General features: G+C 42.1%; 1 protein-coding gene across 6 annotated transcripts in view; it reads left to right on the top strand.

Annotated features, from left to right (window-relative positions):
- LOC139418020 (gamma-aminobutyric acid receptor subunit alpha-1-like) overlaps window positions 1-17,830 on the top strand; it is a 29,658-nt gene extending 11,828 nt beyond the window's left edge. For 5 of the 6 annotated variants that reach the window (XM_071167109.1, XM_071167105.1, XM_071167110.1 and 2 more), the window contains 6 exons: window positions 1,313-1,533; window positions 2,756-2,838; window positions 4,801-4,944; window positions 7,102-7,254; window positions 16,061-16,263; window positions 16,741-17,824. In XM_071167109.1, coding sequence (XP_071023210.1) covers window positions 1,313-1,533; window positions 2,756-2,838; window positions 4,801-4,944; window positions 7,102-7,254; window positions 16,061-16,263; window positions 16,741-17,067 — 1,131 coding nt within the window. In that variant the 3' untranslated portion in view covers window positions 17,068-17,824. Of the gene's footprint in view, window positions 1-1,312; window positions 1,534-2,755; window positions 2,839-4,800; window positions 4,945-7,101; window positions 7,255-16,060; window positions 16,264-16,740 lie in introns of all 6 variants that reach the window. The other variant, XM_071167107.1, reaches the window with a different exon arrangement.
- The last annotated feature ends 612 nt before the right edge of the window (window positions 17,831-18,442 follow it).

Genomic DNA, 18,442 nt, shown 5'->3' with positions numbered 1-18,442 from the left:
ACAGATCGGTTACCGTACACACTAATGACCTCACAGATTGGTTACCGTTCACACTAATGACCTCACAGATCGGTTACCGTACACACTAATGACCTCACAGATCTGTTACCGTTCACACTAATTACCTCACAGATCTGTTACCGTTCACACTAATTACCTCACAGATCTGTTACCGTTCACACTAATTACCTCACTGCTCTGTTACCGTTCACACTAATTACCTCACTGCTCTGTTACCGTTCACACTAATGACCTCACAGATCTCTTACCGTTCACACTAATTACCTTACAGATCGGTTACCGTTCACACTAATGACCTCACAGATCGGTTACCGTACACACTAATGACCTCACAGATCGGTTACCGTTCACACTAATGACCTCACAGATCGGTTACCGTACACACTAATGACCTCACAGATCTGTTACCGTTCACACTAATTACCTCACAGATATGTTACCGTTCACACTAATTACCTCACAGATCTGTTACCGTTCACACTAATTACCTCACAGATCCGTTACCGTTCACACTAATGACCTCACAGATCTGTTACCGTTCACACTAATTACCTCACAGATCGGTTACCGTTCACACTAATTACCTCACAGATCTGTCACCGTTCACACTAATTACCTCACAGATCGGTTACCGTTCACACTAATTACCTCACAGATCTGTTACCGTTCACACTAATTACCTCACAGATTGGTTACCGTTCACACTAATTACCTCAGATCGGTTACCATTCACACTAATTACCTCACGGATCTGTTACCGTTCAAAGTAATTACCTCACGGATCTGTTACCGTTCAAACTAATTAACCCACGGTCGGTAGAAAACTGAGAAGCACCTTTTAATTTCACTGGCTAGCTAACTCTGTCAGGCATTCTGGAACAATGACATTCTTAGCCATAGTGATTAGTGCATGTTAGAGTGATATATCATGCCAGTGTTTGTATTTTTTGGTGCGCTAAAATCTAGAGCACTGTGCTTCTTCCTCATGTTTATGGAGGACACATTCATGAGGACAAGCTGGAAGACAGAGACGGAAGCCACTCCACCAGTTAGATAGACCTACCTTTGTTGAAGCCTCTTCCTTGACAAGACAAGACAGTCACCAGCAGGACAAATAGACCAATGCTGCTACATGGAAGCCTGAGTGACGTGAGAGAGAAACAAAGTGGTGAAAAGTGGGCGTGTGCATTACTCAGCAGCATGTGGTCTGTAACATGTCTGGCGGATATAGGACGATTAGGGCAGGACAACCTACCTCTTCCAGGTGCTGATCTTGCATTCTCTCTTACAGGAATACACCATTGATGTGTTCTTCCGTCAAAGCTGGAAGGACGAGCGGCTAAAATTTAAAGGGCCAATGGCGGTTCTCCGTTTGAACAACCTGATGGCCAGTAAAATCTGGACCCCTGACACATTCTTTCACAATGGCAAGAAGTCTGTGGCACACAACATGACTATGCCCAACAAACTCCTACGAATCACAGAGGAGGGAACTCTGCTCTATACTATGAGGTGAGAGAAACCATTTTCTCAACTGGGATATAGTCTGCTTTCTTCATATTAGATTTAGGAAGAGGTATTTTTAACACTGAAAGTGGAAATCCTCACTGGGAAGCAGAACGTGATTTTCTCTACAGATAATAAGCATACATCTGTCAGTCTCACGATGATCGTGATTCCAGTACATTATAATGTTTTTGTAACTTATGCTCTAGAAAATACCGTTGGTATCCAGCAAATTATTTATCCTTAAAAGGGAGTGGCAGTGGAGAGCACCAAGAACCATAGTGAGTGGAGCGAGTAGTGTAGACTAGAGTGGTAGAGTGGAGGCTCGCTGTGAGTTTTCATTTGAACTGAATCATCATAAATAATGGTCCCAGATGTGAATTTCCATGGCCCACAAAATGGAGCTAACGTGTGGGTCACAGAGGGTGGCCATAAAACATTCTTTAACATATTTATTAGCAGATAAGGACGCAGTGTGAGTTAATATTTATGTCGTAGAGATGACGAATGGGTGACATGTCATGGTTCGTTTGACATTTCCCTTTTCACTGTGCTGTCAGGAAAAGGCTGCTGCTCAGAGCTTTGCAGCAGTGTCCCTCCATTCCTTCAATTAGATTTGCAAAAGGCCTTTGTTGTATCTTATCTCACTCTCATCTCTGTCTCTGTCTGTCTGTCTGTCTGTCTGTCTGTCTGTCTGTCTGTCTGTCTGTCTGTCTGACTGTCTGTCTGTCTCTCTCTCTCTCTCTCTCTCTCTCTATCTATCTTTCTCTATGTGTGTGTCTCTCTCTCTCTGTCTCTCTCTGTGTGTCGGTCTGTCTGTCTGTCTGTCTGTCTGTCTGTCTGTCTGTCTGACTGTCTGTCTGTCTGTCTCTCTCTCTCTCTCTCTCTCTCTCTCTCTATCTATCTTTCTCTATGTGTGTGTCTCTCTCTCTCTGTCTCTCTCTGTCTGTCGGTCTGTCTGTCTGTCTGTCTGTCTGTCTGTCTGTCTGACTGTCTGTCTGTCTCTCTCTCTCTCTCTCTCTCTCTCTATCTATCTTTCTCTATGTGTGTGTCTCTCTCTCTCTGTCTCTCTCTGTGTGTCTCTCTCTCTGTGTCTCTCTCTGTGTGTGTCTCTCTCTGTGTCTCTCTCTGTGTGTCTCTCTCGTTCTCTTTCTTTCTCTTTCTCTCTCTCTGTCTCTCTGTCTCTCTGCCTCCCTCCCTCCCTCCCTCCCTCCCTCCCTCCCTCCAGACTGACCGTAAGGGCAGAGTGTCCCATGCACCTGGAGGACTTCCCCATGGATGCCCATGCTTGCCCACTGAAGTTCGGCAGCTGTGAGTGATTCGCTGTTTTCCCTCGCTCTCTTTGTCTTTCCCTTCCAACAGGAAGCCCAGTACTCGTACCTGATAGGAGTTGACAGTGGCGTAACAGCTATTTTCAGGCAGGACCTGGCCTCCCAGGCCCGCCAGGCCCCACCAAGACCCACCAGCATACTGTAGACCTCTGTTTATCTGAGGCAGTACTCCCTGTCATACTTCCAGTTCTATTGTGCCAGCTGGTCATTGCTGCCAGGTCTTCTGACCCCAAATTATCCTCGAGAAGTCGAGAGAGAGAAATCGTTTTTTGTTGATGTTTTATGTCTTCTCACTTTTGTTTATTGTTTATTTCACTACCTTTGGCAATGTAAACAGATGTTTCTCATGCAAATAAAGCCCCTTTGAATAGAGAGAGAGAGAGAGAGAGAGAGCAGGAGCCCAACGATAATGAGTCAGTTTATTCAGAATAACACACCTTGAATAAAGACCAACTCTCAACTTTAAACTGGCTTGCTGAATATTTCATTGATGAGGCTCCTTTGCAGTACAAATCCTCAACAGTGCTGAAGCAACACTTTACGTGTTGGCTGGGTCACCAGGTGGGAAGAAATCTGACTTGGTTGTTTAAAGGTCAGTCAGATTGAGATGTTGTTTGTTTCTCTTTCCCTCTCTCTCAGTAGCGGTGCGTGGGTAAAATTACTGGGGAAGACAGAAAAAAAGCCATATTACAACCTATGTGTTGTGATAATTGCGTTGTTTTCTCTACAACCTGTTAGTTCATATGCCTTGCCACTGTGATATATAGATAGGCCTAAGGCAGAGACAGTAAGAACACACAGTGGCAGAATAAATTCAACCACACCTTTGTTTCATCACAAAACCGGAGAGCAACCCCTGTGAAGTCCACAAAGCATATTGCATGTAACGAACAGTTACGTGGCCTACAGCATGATAAGTTAATGTTCCCCACATTTTCTGACTACTAAACAACTATTGATTTAGAACCACATAGTTTTACCGCAAGTCGCAAAGGAAACAGGATCTACCTCAACTAATCCAGCACCATTTCAACTTCAACATTTCATCATCATCGAATCACCTCTGATTAGTCTAATACAGTGACAACTAAAAGGCACCAAAAACTATTTTGTCTAATCAACGGAAACCTAAAAAATGTTGTGGATGTCCATGGTTATGAATTCTCTGTGTGTGTGTGTGTGTGTGCGTGAAAGTAGAAAAACCATGTTGACTCCCCCTACGGTCTATGACTGTCATATTTGACATATTTTTAGTTTTTGTTGTCCTAGGCTACCTGGCTAAAATGCTTGTTCGCTAGCCTAACTTCCTTATATGGGCGACGTTAGCTAGTTAACATTAGCCTTTTACATCTAGCTACATTTTGAACTTCCATCCTCTCAGGCCAGAGGCACAGTATATGAATTAATGGTTGGATCAGAATCGTCGTTATAATCATTGGCCAGTTTGGAGAATTAAGTAAAACCACAAGTCCAAATCCCTATCTCCATACACGGCTAATTTAGGAAAGGGACCATTTTAACCTGCTAGCCACCGGAGGACAACAACACAACGAGATGTTTCTGTCAATGACGTATTGCTCTAGATGTGATGTGATTGGAGTGATCCCAAATCCCAAGTGGCTTTTTTTTGGTTCGCCAGGGCCATTCACAGTTTGTATTTTGCATTCAATGCTACGGGCGGCAACAATGTCATACTCTTTTTGACCAGACAGCATCAAATAGATGGCCTACACATACAGAGACAGAGGGGCGCTGTTTCACTCGCTAAGAGATGCTTTTCTCTGGTGAGATACATTCAGCCACTTGCGAATTGAAGGAAAATTATTAAACACAAACAAAATATGAATTATTTTATGTTTATTTCTTGGTCATTTTGGTGGGGAAGCCTGCTTCTCCTTGCCAGCCATGAATACACACCACTGCTCTCTCTTCTTCCTGACAGATGCTTACACCAGGGCTGAGGTTGTGTACGTGTGGACGAGAGGGGCAGCCCAGTCTGTTGTGGTGGCTGAAGATGGCTCTCGGCTCAACCAGTATGATCTGATGGGGCAAAGCGTGGACTCTGGGGTTGTCCAGTCCAGCACAGGTCTGTTTCCCTTGTAAAGTACACTATATTTACAAAAGTATGTGGACAACCCTTCAATTTTGTGGATTCGGCTATTTCAGCCACACCCATTTCTGACAGGTGTATAAAATCGAGCACACCACCATGCAATCTCTATAGACAAACATTGGCAGTAGAGTGGCCTTACTGAAGAGCTCAGTGACTTTCAATGTTGCACCGTCATCGGATGTCACCTTTTCAACAAGTCAGTTCGTTAAATTACTGCCCAGCTAGAGCTGCCCCAGTCAACTGTAAGTGCTGTTTTTATGAAGTGGAAATATCTAGGAGCAACAACGGCTCAGCCGTGAAGTGGTAGGCCACACAAGCTCACAGAACGGGACTGCCGAGTGCTGAAGCATGTAGCGCGTCAAAATTGTCTGTCCTCGGTTGCAACACTCACTACCGAGTTCCAAACTGCCTCTGGAAGCAACGTCAGCACAAGAACTGTTCGTCGGGAGCTTCATAATATGGATTTCCATGTCCGAGTAGCCCCACACAAGCCTAAGATCACCATGCGCGATGCTAAGTGTCGGCTGGAGTGGTGTAAAGCTTGCAGACATTGGAGGGAGGGAGGGAGATGGAAGCAAGTGGGACAGAGAGAGATGGACAAAGAGAGAGACAGAGGCAGAGAGAGACAAAGCAAGGTCCATACAGAAAGGGTTTGATGATATCGTTGTGGAAGAACTTGACTGGCCTGCTCAGAGCTCTGATGTCAACCCCATCGAACACCTTTGGGATAAATTGGAACACTGACTGCGAGCCAGGCCAAATTTCCCAACATCAGTTCCGGACCTCACTAATGCTCTTATAGCTGAACGGAAGCAAGTCCTTGCATCAATGCTCCAACATCTAGTTGAAAGCCTTCCCAGAAGAGTGGTGGCTGTTATAGCAGCAAATGAGCGACCAACTCCATATTAATACCCATGATTTTGGATTTTGTTCGACAAGCAGGTGTCCACATACCTTTGGTCATGTGGTGGGTACCTACACTAAACTTCCCTCTCTGTTCTCTCACTTCCATTGCTTTGTGTTTGTAGGCTTACTCTGAGAACATGTCCCAGATTTGTCATTTCCCTTGTGGGCATCACATCCTTTACCTTCTTTTTGGTACATTGATACTGGCATCGGTGACCCCTTTACAGTGCATTTCACTGCAGGCCGAAAGGTAGATTTGAGTTTCTGTATTGGTCTGTGTTTGATAGTGTCAATGCCTATCTCATTCAATTATATATGCTAATTCTGAGGAACCATTGATTTACCAAAAACCAATGTAATTAATGTTGTATGACCATTGAATGATTCCTTTGTTTAAATCTCTGTCAAACATAAAGAGCCAATGTATTACTACCTAGGTCAGGGATCATCAACTCAATTCAGCCACTGGCCAATGTTTTCTTCAGCCGATGGTCGGGGGCCGGAAACATGATTCCAAATCATTTGTATGCAAGTTGACTGCAAGAAGCCCAAACAAATCTAATATTTGACTAAAACATAATCATTTCAAACCTTGCAAACATTTGTATACAATCACGTTTCTCTCTGTGTGGGAATACTTGGCAACATATTTCAAATAAATCCACCCGCGGCCGCCAGTTGGGTAACACTGACATAAGTCATTCCCAGTGCTGTCGCAGAGCATTCAATATGGTATTGCTCTAAAAGCATCGATGAATTGGGTTATTATCAACTAACTCCATGCCACATTATTGAATTAGTTGATAAATGAGACCTAAACAATAGTAATAAATGTCTGGCCATAAAACTACTCCATGTCCATAACATGACTAACCTCTACAAAGCACACATAGACAGACTTCCTGTTCGGTATGGTTTAATAGTCTTACACGACAGCTGAAGATTATGGAGTGCACAAAACCAGCACACTACATAGACTGATTGGATGTATTAGTTTCCATATCTTTTCTTTCTAATTGGCTTTTATTTCTGTTTTGGAAGGGGGGTACGTTGACGCAGAGAAGAACTGCACTCTCACACATTTTTGGAGTATATCAGATCAAATATTTAGGATTCACAGGAGCACTAGAGCTCTATGAAGTGGCTCTCCAACTCTGATGACACAGTCCCTTCTCATGCTTTTCAACTCTCTGTTTCCCCCTGTCCCACCTTCCTGAAAAACAGGAGAGTATGTTGTCATGACGACACACTTCCACCTGAAGAGGAAGATTGGTTATTTTGTCATCCAGACGTACCTGCCCTGCATCATGACGGTGATCCTGTCCCAGGTGTCCTTCTGGCTCAACAGAGAGTCCGTCCCAGCCAGGACTGTGTTCGGTGAGTCCCTACTACTTCATGCCAAACGTAAACCAGTTGACATGCACTCAGTGGTAACTAACCACAGCAGACCTACACTTTCATTGAGATTGTGATGGGAACAGAGTGATTCTCGTCACATTGCCTTACTAACGTGCCTTCACATGTAGCTCTGGATTCAATTACTACACTTTATCTCAATTTTGATGGAGTAAGTCTGTCGCCCATCAATGAATGAGTTTGTGTCGAAGCAAAGGAAAAGTATCAGACACTCACATTGGTTGGTTTTCTAAAGTCAGTATAATAAACCAGATTGGTAGAATTATCTTATTACTGTCTGTTCACAGTGGAATTTCAACTTCTATTCTGGCTGAGTGTTGCTGTCTGTTCACAGTGGAATTTCAACTTCAATGCTGGCTGAGTGTTACTGTCTGTTCACAGTGGAATTTCAACTTCTATGCTGGCTGAGTGTGGCTGTGACTGTGGATATGCATGTGTGTGAGAGAGAGTGCTGTGTGTGTGTCAGCTCGTACGCAACAGCGTTCAAAAGGAAGACTCTTGTTGGTCAGTCTGAAGCATGCTTCTCCTTAGCAGAGCAGAGTACTGTCTAGCTGGGTTGTCCTTGTTTTACCTTATCCTCTCTCTGCGCATCGCCCAGTGTCTCCCTTGGCCTAGTATTTATTAAAAGAGCTTTCCGAGCTCCATAATACAGCCTTTATGTGAGTGTAAGGAAGAGGGTTTTTCAGCACCAGTCCCAGCCTGTACTATGTTTGCTGCAGGGTTCCTGTGGTGCTGTTGCCTACCTGGTGCTGTTCATCACATGGCAGAGAGAGGAGTAGGGGAATGAGGTTGACCTTGATGCATAAACTGACATATGGAATTGTTTTAAGATTGTTATACTATGTATCATTTAGCAATTTGATTTAGAATTGTAGGACCCCTTTAGGTATATAAAAAAAATATATATATATATTTGATAAAATATTGATTTGGGCCTTTACTACTAAAGCCCATAAAAGTCACACAAATTACAGTAAATGACAAAAAGGACAGTAAAACAACTAATCATAAGAAGCAAGGTTTTGCGGTATCGTAGGAAATATATACACATATATATTTTTCCACATATTGAACTCCATACTCCCATTAGTTTTTGAATCCGGAACTGGTTACCTTCAGACGAGTCCCAGAGAACACCATCATGTTCGTGATGAGAAGGTGACACGGTCTGACAAACACCACTCTAACTCTGCCACCTTTCACTGCAGATGCGGAAGTGCTACACTGCCAGATGCGGTGGATTGAGACGCAATACAGTGACTTGCGAAAGTATTCACCCTCTTGGCATTTTTCCTATTTTGTTGCCTTACAACCTGGAATTAAAATAGATTTTCAGGGGGTTTGTTGTATCATTTAATGTACACAACATGCCTACCACTCTGAAAATGCAAAATATTTTTTATTGTGAAACAAACAAGAAATAAGACAAAAAAAAACGGAATACTTGAGTATGCATAACTATTCAACCCCCCAAAGTCAATACTTTGTAGAGCCACCTTTTGCAGCAATTACAGCTGCAAGTCTCTTGGGGTATGTCTCTATAAGCTTGGCACATCTAGCCACTGGGATTTTTGCCCATTCTTCAAGGCAAAACTGCTCCAACTGCTTCAAGTTGGATGGGTTCCGCTGGTTTACAGCAATCTTTAAGTCATACCACAGATTCTCAATTGGATTGAGGTCTGGGCTTTGACTAGGCTATTACAATACATTTAAATGTTTCCCCTTAAACCACTTGAGGTTTGCTTTAGCAGAATGCTTAGGGTCATTGTCCTGCTGGAAGGTGAACATCTGTCCCAGGCTCAAATCTCTGGAAGACTGAAACAGGTTTCCCTCAAGAATTTCCCTGTATTTAGCGCATCCATCATTCCTTCAATTCTGACCAGTTTCCCAGTCCCTGACGATGAAAATCCTCCCCTTAGCATGATTCTGCCACCACCATGCTTCACTGTGGGGATGGTGTTCACAGGGTGATGAGAGGGATTGGGTTTGTGCCAGACATAGTGTTTTCCTTGATGTCCAAAAAGCTAAATTTTAGTCTCATCTGAGCAGAGTACCGTCTCCATATGTTTGGGGAGTCTCCCACATGCCTTTTGGAGAACACCAAACGCGTTTGCTTACTTTTTTCTTTAAGAAATGGCTTTATTCTGGCCACTCTTCCGTAAAACCCAGCTCTGTGGAGTGTATGGCTTAAAGTGGTTCTATGGACAGATTATCCAATCCCCGTTGTGGAGCCTTGCAGGTCCTTCAGGGTTATTGTCGGTCTCTTTGCCTCTCTGATTAATGCCCTCCTTGCCTGGTCCGTGAGTTTTGGTGGGCGGCCCTCTCTTGGCAGGTTTGTTTTGGTGCCATATTCTTTCAATTTTTTTATAATGGATTTAATGGTGCTCTGTGAGATGTTCAAAGTTTCTGATAATTTTTTACAACCCAACCCTGATCTGTACTTCTCCACAACTTTGTCACTGACCTGTTTGGAGAGCTCTTTGGTCTTCATGGTGCCGCTTGCTTGGTGGTGTTGCTGACTCTGAGGGTGTACGTATATACAGTGCCTTGCGAAAGTATTCGGCCCCCTTGAACTTTGCGACCTTTTGCCACATTTCAGGCTTCAAACATAAAGATATAAAACTGTATTTTTTGTGAAGAATCAACAACAAGTGGGACACAATCATGAAGTGGAACGACATTTTTGGATATTTCAAACTTTTTTAACAAATCAAAAACTGAAAAATTGGGCGTGCAAAATTATTCAGCCCCCTTAAGTTAATACTTTGTAGCGCCACCTTTTGCTGCGATTACAGCTGTAAGTCGCTTGGGGTATGTCTCTATCAGTTTTGCACATCGAGAGACTGAATTTTTTTCCCATTCCTCCTTGCAAAACAGCTCGAGCTCAGTGAGGTTGGATGGAGAGCATTTGTGAACAGCAGTTTCCAGTTCTTTCCACAGATTCTCGATTGGATTCAGGTCTGGACTTTGACTTGGCCATTCTAACACCTGGATATGTTTATTTTTGAACCATTCCATTGTAGATTTTGCTTTATGTTTTGAATCATTGTCTTGTTGGAAGACAAATCTCCGTCCCAGTCTCAGGTCTTTTGCAGACTCCATCAGGTTTTCTTCCAGAATGGTCCTGTATTTGGCTCCATCCATCTTCCCATCAATTTGAACCATCTTCCCTGTCCCTGCTGAAGAAAAGCAGGCCCAAACCATGATGCTGCCACCACCATGTTTGACAGTGGGGATGGTGCGTTCAGGGTGATGAGCTGTGTTGCTTTTACGCCAAACATAACGTTTTGCATTGTTGCCAAAAAGTTCAATTTTGGTTTCATCTGACCAGAGCACCTTCTTCCACATGTTTGGTGTGTCTCCCAGGTGGCTTGTGGCAAACTTTAAACAACACTTTTTATGGATATCTTTAAGAAATGGCTTTCTTCTTGCCACTCTTCCATAAAGGCCAGATTTGTGCAATATATGACTGATTGTTGTCCTATGGACAGAGTCTTCCACCTCAGCTGTAGATCTCTGCAGTTCATCCAGAGTGATCATGGGCCTCTTGGCTGCATCTCTGATCAGTCTTCTCCTTGTATGAGCTGAAAGTTTAGAGGGACGGCCAGGTCTTGGTAGATTTGCAGTGGTCTGATACTCCTTCCATTTCAATATTATCGCTTGCACAGTGCGCCTTGGGATGTTTAAAGCTTGGGAAATCTTTTTGTATCCAAATCCGGCTTTAAACTTCTTCACAGTATCTCGGACCTGCCTGGTGTGTTCCTTGTTCTTCATGATGCTCTCTGCGCTTTTAATGGACCTCTGAGACTATCACAGTGCAGGTGCATTTATACAGAGACTTGATTACACACAGGTGGATTGTATTTATCATCATTAGTCATTTAGGTCAACATTGGATCATTCAGAGATCCTCACTGAACTTCTGGAGAGAGTTTGCTGCACTGAAAGTAAAGGGGCTGAAAAATTTTGCACGCCCAATTTTTCAGTTTTTGATTTGTTAAAAAAGTTTGAAATATCCAATAAATGTCGTTCCACTTCATGATTGTATCCCACTTGTTGTTGATTCTTCACAAAAAAAATACAGTTTTATATCTTTATGTTTGAAGCCTGAAATGTGACAAAAGGTCGCAAAGTTCAAGGGGGCCGAATACTTTCGCAAGGCACTGTATGCTGAGATTATGTGACACTTAGATTGCACACAGGTGGACTTTATTTCACTAATTATGTGACTTCTGAAGGTAATTTGTTGCACCAGATCTTATTTAGGGGCTTCATAGCAAAGGGGGTGAATATATACGCACGACACCACTTTTCTATTTTAATTTTATTTTAAATCAAGTTATTTCTTAAATTTCACTTCACCAATTTGGACTATTTTGTGTATGTCCATTACATGAAATCCAAATAAAAATCCATTTAAATTACAGCTTGTAATGCAACAAAATAGGAAAAATGCCAAGGGGGTGAATACTTTTGCAAGGCACCGTATCTCTATCTTAAACTGAAAGATTTTGATGGGGATCGTTTTGTTATGTAACTTAGATTGATCAACCCTAGGCTATTGACAAACAGCTTATTTATGGTTGTTATTCTTATTGATTGTTTTTCAGTTGAGACAGTTGAATTTAAGATTCCAATAATCAGCTGTACATGTTCTATACTGTACTATACTGTATCTGTACTAGTGTTTTATACTGATGTTTGTAACAAGCATGTCTTATCAACTCTTCAAATGTAACTTGTTCAAGACATTAAGAAATAATGAGTGAAATTAGAGTAGTAGTATTTGTCTCATCAAGTCATATTAACTAACATAAGATATTGTAATGTATTGCCTCCTGGTTAATAGGTTCCGTGTGAGTGAGAAAACACAGTATACACACACAGCCTCCCTTTTAGATAAATAGGCAATTTAAAAACACAGCAGTGGGTTAGGTAGGGTTATCTATTTGTCGTTGTTACGATTAAAGAAGGCAGATAAATTCAGAGCCAGATTATTGCAGTGGAAAAATTATTTGCTCTTTATTTATTTATTTATCATCCCAATAAAATAAAATACATATATGGTAATTATTATATGGCTCTGAAAGGAAAACTGTATGAATATGTTACATTATATTACATTTTGGAGCAAATACCCTGTCCTTTATTCTCTCTCTGTGGCTGTCATAGACGTCAACGGTGCTCAGAAGATTATCTCTTTCTTCCCTGCTCTTAAAGCCATTCACAGTGTATGTACTGGCTGTGCTGTGCCCAGCTGCTTTTTGATGTATCTGCTGATTAAGGTACAATGGAAGCGAAAGAGAGAGAGAGTGAAGACAGCCAGAGAGAGAGAGTGAGTGAGTGAGTGAGTGAGTGAGTGAGTGAGTGAGTGAGTGAGTTGAGTGAGAGAGAGAGAGAGAGAGAGTGTGTGTGTGTGACTGTGGGTGGGTAGATCTGTCAGCTATGGAGATGTGATGCTGGCACATGTCTTTCTTGCAACATTCCCCCCAGTAAACACTCTCAGAGTACCGCTATACAACATCTTCTGGGTTGCTGTGTGCCACTGGCATGGTTAGACATGTGCAGAATACGTTTTAGTTATTGATAAGGCCATGAATAAAGCAGTAGTCTTAAGGTTGACACAGCAGGCTTCTCTGATAGGTGAATAGAGAGGACCACTTCACTGCTGGGAGTGGTAAGAAGTTAAATATGAGTTTATTTGAGATTTCATTTGATATAGTTGATTTATTTGTTATGATTCATCCATGATTTCCTTGAGACAGCGTTTTCTATCAGCCAACGGTGTGACCGGTGTGACCGACAGACACTATTACCTGTTATCTCTAAAATGTTCTTCCCTGCTACCTACTGTGTGTGTGGAGGCAAACCTTGTTAGAAGATGTGTTGATCTGAATCAAGTGGCAGTGCTTCTGCACATTGAGCTAAATTGAGTGGAAGGAATACCAAAAACTGAGCTAAACAACTACTAATCCACACAGAACTTTCTAGATGGGCGCCTCTGTTCAGTAAGGGCCTCCACGCCTATTAGTCCAACTGGTCAAATAGAGTAATGTAATGATTCAGTGGCTGTGCTCATTTAGGTGAGAAGGAATCTGAATACTGAACAGTGTTTCTCTGTTCTATAAGTACATGTTACCATGCCCAACACATGACTTTGTTTGCATTCCATGCATCATTTGGGATTTTAACACTTGTTTTTTGGGGGGTGGGGGAAGGGTTGTGAAGACGTAACAAAGTTAGAGCCGGCGAGTTGTTTCCATGGCAACACAGCTTGCTGTCTCTATTTATGATAGTGGGAAAGAGTGTGGTGGGGTAACGAAGGATGGAGGCTGCTGCCTTAAACCAGCCTCATGACTGGCTGTCGCATGCCCCTCCCACTTCTCCAAACCCACTTATCCATCCAATCCCCCCCCCCCCCGCGCAAATCTTCAGGCACGGTTAGATGTGGTTGTGATGTGTTTTCCTGCAGGCTATGGATTCCAGCTGAGCTCCTAACAAAAGGGTAGCGTGTAGGAGACCTCAACTTCTAATCACCCCCGGCAAATCTCCTAGCATGGAAATCCAGCCAGTGATGATCAGACTGAGGTGACTGAGCTGCTGAGGGGATAATGTCATGTTGGGGGCGCTGCCTTTCACAGCACGTAGCTATTTCTACTGTAAAGCCCTGTCCAGACACAAAAACACTCTAAGCCCATGATGGACCCACATGATGGCAGTAATAGAAAGCTGATTTGACACCGTACAATAAAGGAAAGTGTCCGAGGTCGATCAAGATTGTTTTTATGGCAGTGAAAAGACATCTTGATAGTAGTATGACCTTTCAAAGTAATTCCACCCCTGTCATACTACTCTAGTCGAGTAGAAATTATATCATAGCTTGGCCTTATACAAGGCTATCTGCAAAATCTAGTGGTCCCTCTACAAATGGAGTGAACATGCATATTTTGGGGACATTTGAATTTTGTATTGATTTAATTATTTGTTGCTGACGTGATTGTCTTATTAGCATCACTTTGTTAGCCTCATGTAACTCTATGAAATCAGAATAGAATGAGCGTGAATGGGATGTAGGACTATGAGTCATCGTCACATCATCGGAACGAGAGAATTCATCATTCTGATGGCAAACAATAACATTCAGAGCTCAGAGGAGAACGTTAACCTCTCCACTGCCAGATGCTTTTGTGGCTTTGAGATTGCGTTTGTGTGCTGTCTCATTTGTGATTGACTTTTTTATTTTTTTATTTAGTAAGGTCATAAGAGTTAAATATACATCAAAGAGCCTCACACACCACCATGGAAAATTATTTTCAAATTTTGTTTGTAATATCTTTGTGAAGTCTAGAATAATTCTGCATTGAACTGTGAGAAAAACATTTTTCTTTTCTATTCTCATCAACAAAAGTAATTAAAAAGAAGTACGATTAATTAGAATAAGGTTGTCTATTAATCAAGTCACAGGACCAAGGTCAAACCAAGTCGCAGGACCAAGGTCAAACCAAGTCACAGGACCAAGGTCAAACCAAGTCACAGGACCAAGGTCAATCCAAGTCACAGGACTAAGGTCAGTGGAGTCACTGAGTTTTAACCTATCTCTAAAACACCAGGTTGATTCTCTGATTTGTCTAATCTCTCCATCTCGGTCTCAATCAACACAGTCATCCAAGCAGAGCAGAGTAGGGAGAGACAACAGTAGTTTAGAAGCGTATGTTGGATGTTTTATGTTTTATGTCCACTGTATTTGTACAGTATTGTCTGTATGTTGACTTTTTAGACTGTGTGTCTGTATCCTGTCTGTACATTGTCTATTGCTGGCAGCACCTATTCACAAAGTCAAATTCTAGGTATGGGTAAATGTAATTCGTGAATAAGTGATTCTGATTCTGCTGACAAGGCTAACACTATCCTTTCTCTATATACCTGTTTTAGCCAGTACCATTGCAGTATAACACAGGGGTGGTGGAGGAAGACTGTATACTGGCTAGTTCATGACCAGTCTCTCCTTCTGTCCATTGAATTGCCTTGGCCCCAGCTGAGTTCTCTGTGTAAGCCGCTGGGCTGTTATTGTTTTGTGGTGTAAACATCTGCAGCAGTCCGTGTGGGTGAGCAATGCACCGACAGACATCCCCTGACCTGCTTCTCTTCTCCAACAGCCCTGCTCTCACCTCTGCTTTAACAAACCCCAACTATAGTACATGATGACCTCACATAACCCTGTAGGCTTAACACCCTCCCTCTTTCTGTCTTTAAGTTCATCCAACCTTTCGTGTGCAGGTATTATGCAGGCTTAAAAAGAAACGCATGTGTTTTGGTGCTTTTATCAAAACTAAATGATGTCTCCACCGGCATTACATGATAATTCCTATTTCTCTGGGGCTGCAGCCTCGTATTTCATGTAATGCATGAAGTTGGAATCAGGGATGCTTTGGAGAAGTTGGCCAGCTTTGCGGCAGCTAATCAAAATGTAATGTTCAGGATGCCAACATAATGGTAGCTCATGCTTCATCTATTTAAGCAATTTTACCCAGTGACCAATTATGTTGTTACTGATTCAAGATGTGCAGTGTTACATATGTCAACAACAGTGTGTTTTAATTTGACCAGAACATCCCCATTTTGTAAATGCCCACACGTGCTAGATTGGACAGTGTGTAGTTGTTGGATGTAATATGTGTATTTAGCCTGCAATGTGAAACCAAAACAAGCAAGAACAAGCTTTGTTCCGTTCTAGAATGTAACCCATTCTCCCTCTCTGTCCATACAGGAGTGACAACTGTGCTGACCATGACCACCCTCAGTATCAGTGCTAGGAACTCTCTTCCCAAGGTGGCCTATGCCACAGCCATGGACTGGTTCATTGCAGTCTGCTATGCCTTTGTCTTCTCTGCCCTCATTGAGTTTGCTACAGTCAACTACTTCACAAAGAGGGGCTACGCCTGGGATGGAAAAAGTGTGGTGCCAGAGAAGGTGTTCTTCCTCTTATCCCCCATAAAATATATTGTCTTTAAAAAAAAAGAAAGACGTATTTTGTGACATATTAAGATTTAAAAAACTCAAATTGTTTCTAAACATCAAGATGGGGAGTGTTCTACCTAAAACCAGAGCAGTTAGTTGGAGCACAACATCGAGGGTTGGTTTTATGGCATTTGCTCATCTCAGTGGAAATGATATTCATGGGACATGACAAAAACATGAATAGTTTAGTGTTCAGGTCATCACTGTGTCACCAGTGCAGTTAGATCTACATTACTATGTGGTCTTCAGCGTCTCCTGAACAACACTGAGAGTGCCATTAGACAAACTCTCACACAATGTTTTGCCATGTTTTGTTATACTTATCTGTAAAGGTTGTCCCAAAATGTAAATTGCTTGCTTGTCAATGTGCTCTGTTGGTTGGTTTCTCATAAGCTAACCCAAGGAACTGTCTGTTTACCTCTCATGTAGCAAAAGAAGAAGAAGGAGTCCCTCCTGAAGAAGAACAACACCACCGCCTACACCGCCGCCACTGCTACAGCCTTCGCTCCAAACATTGCCAGAGATCCTGGTTTGGCCACCATTGCCAAAAGTGCTCCCCCTCCCCCCACTGAGCCCAAGGAAGAGCCCAAGCCCAAGCCACCAGAGGCCAAGAAGACTTTCAACAGCGTCAGCAAGATCGACAGGATCGCCAGAATAGCCTTCCCGTTACTCTTCGGAACCTTTAACCTGGTCTACTGGGCAACTTACTTGAATAAAAAGCCTAAGTTACAGGGTATGACCCCAGGATCCCACTAATCTCAATCCCCCTTTCTTTTTTCCCCGAATGTTTATTTTCTGAAAACATGGTTTTCATGCTGGTTGAATTCCCAGTCGCCGCATTGCTTTAATGTCAAATACCTTCCAAGATGAAAAAAAAAATAGAAAAGAGTAAAGGTCTTAGGATCGATGTGGTGACTATTTCATGGGAATTGTTTTTGGGGGGGAGGGATTATGCTACTAAAGAAAATATGCTATAAATAATATATGATATACACAAGAGAATGCTATTCTACAAATGCACATAGCCCAACAATTGTTAAGGATCTATTATTTGTTTTAGTTTTCTGATGTATGTTCAGTTGTTGTTTTGCATTACATTTTTAACACTGTAAAAGAAAATTGTGTTTTTGCATGAACTGGGCATTTTTCTTTTCAAAGATCAATCAACATTTATTTCACCGATGGACCAGTTTGTTTGATATCAGTGACAAAATGCTACCTTCAATCTTCATCAAATATTCCTCTATTCTCTGTAGTTGATGTTTTTGGGGTTTGTTCATTTCCTTTTGTTGAAAGAATCAAGATAGGGGTTCAGCAATAGCAATAAAACATGTCTCAATGGAAACAACATCATTCATTCATCGATTTTAGAAGAAGCTAAAGGATTTTATTGTTTCTATGTGCAACATTAGGAGTAATATGAATTTAGTTGTTTTGTAAATATGATCAAGTGTTAGAGATGTCAACATTATGTTTAAGCTTTTCAAAGAGTAACTAATGGTATACATATACAACTCCTTAACTGTTTCTGAAACATTGAAAATAGTTTGTATGAAGAGAGTATTTACTGGTTCACTCCAAAGTGACTGTTTCTTACCAAGTCAGTGTTCCACTGGTCGCTGGTCAACGTTGCCAGTGGTTATCAAGTACTTATCAAGTATAAGTTAATATATATATTCAACTAATTCCATAGCTGTGTGTATGTGCGTACTGACACCAACAATGTGTCAGGTCTGGGATAGTAATGAGTAAGAATGTAAAACTGTCGAAGTCTAAATGTCGGAATGCATTTTATATTTAGAATTAAAAAACACTATTATTCTTTACTTTGGTTTCTGGTTTCTATGGCAGAGATGAGACCCTAAAGGGACATTTGTACAGGGCCCAGAGGACTGTCAGCAACATTGTTAAGTTTCTAAGATGGCTGGTAGCAGTGAGCGTTGCACCGGCCGGGCAGTGGCGAACACATTGAGAGTGAAGAGCAGTGCCACTAAGGAAAGGCTAGTCCCATGATTGATGACACTATGTTTTCCATCCATCTCTATTCCGTGACCCTGTGATGGCGCCGTAGTTCCCATCTTCTGTTACCGAATGTTTTAGACATCACTTAAAACGCACCTGCTACGCTGCC

This window comes from Oncorhynchus clarkii, chromosome 10, assembly GCF_045791955.1.
Source record: "Oncorhynchus clarkii lewisi isolate Uvic-CL-2024 chromosome 10, UVic_Ocla_1.0, whole genome shotgun sequence".
NCBI lineage: Eukaryota > Metazoa > Chordata > Actinopteri > Salmoniformes > Salmonidae > Oncorhynchus > Oncorhynchus clarkii.
Note: the sequence above shows the minus strand (reverse complement) of the source record. Positions and strands in the feature narration are given on the sequence as shown.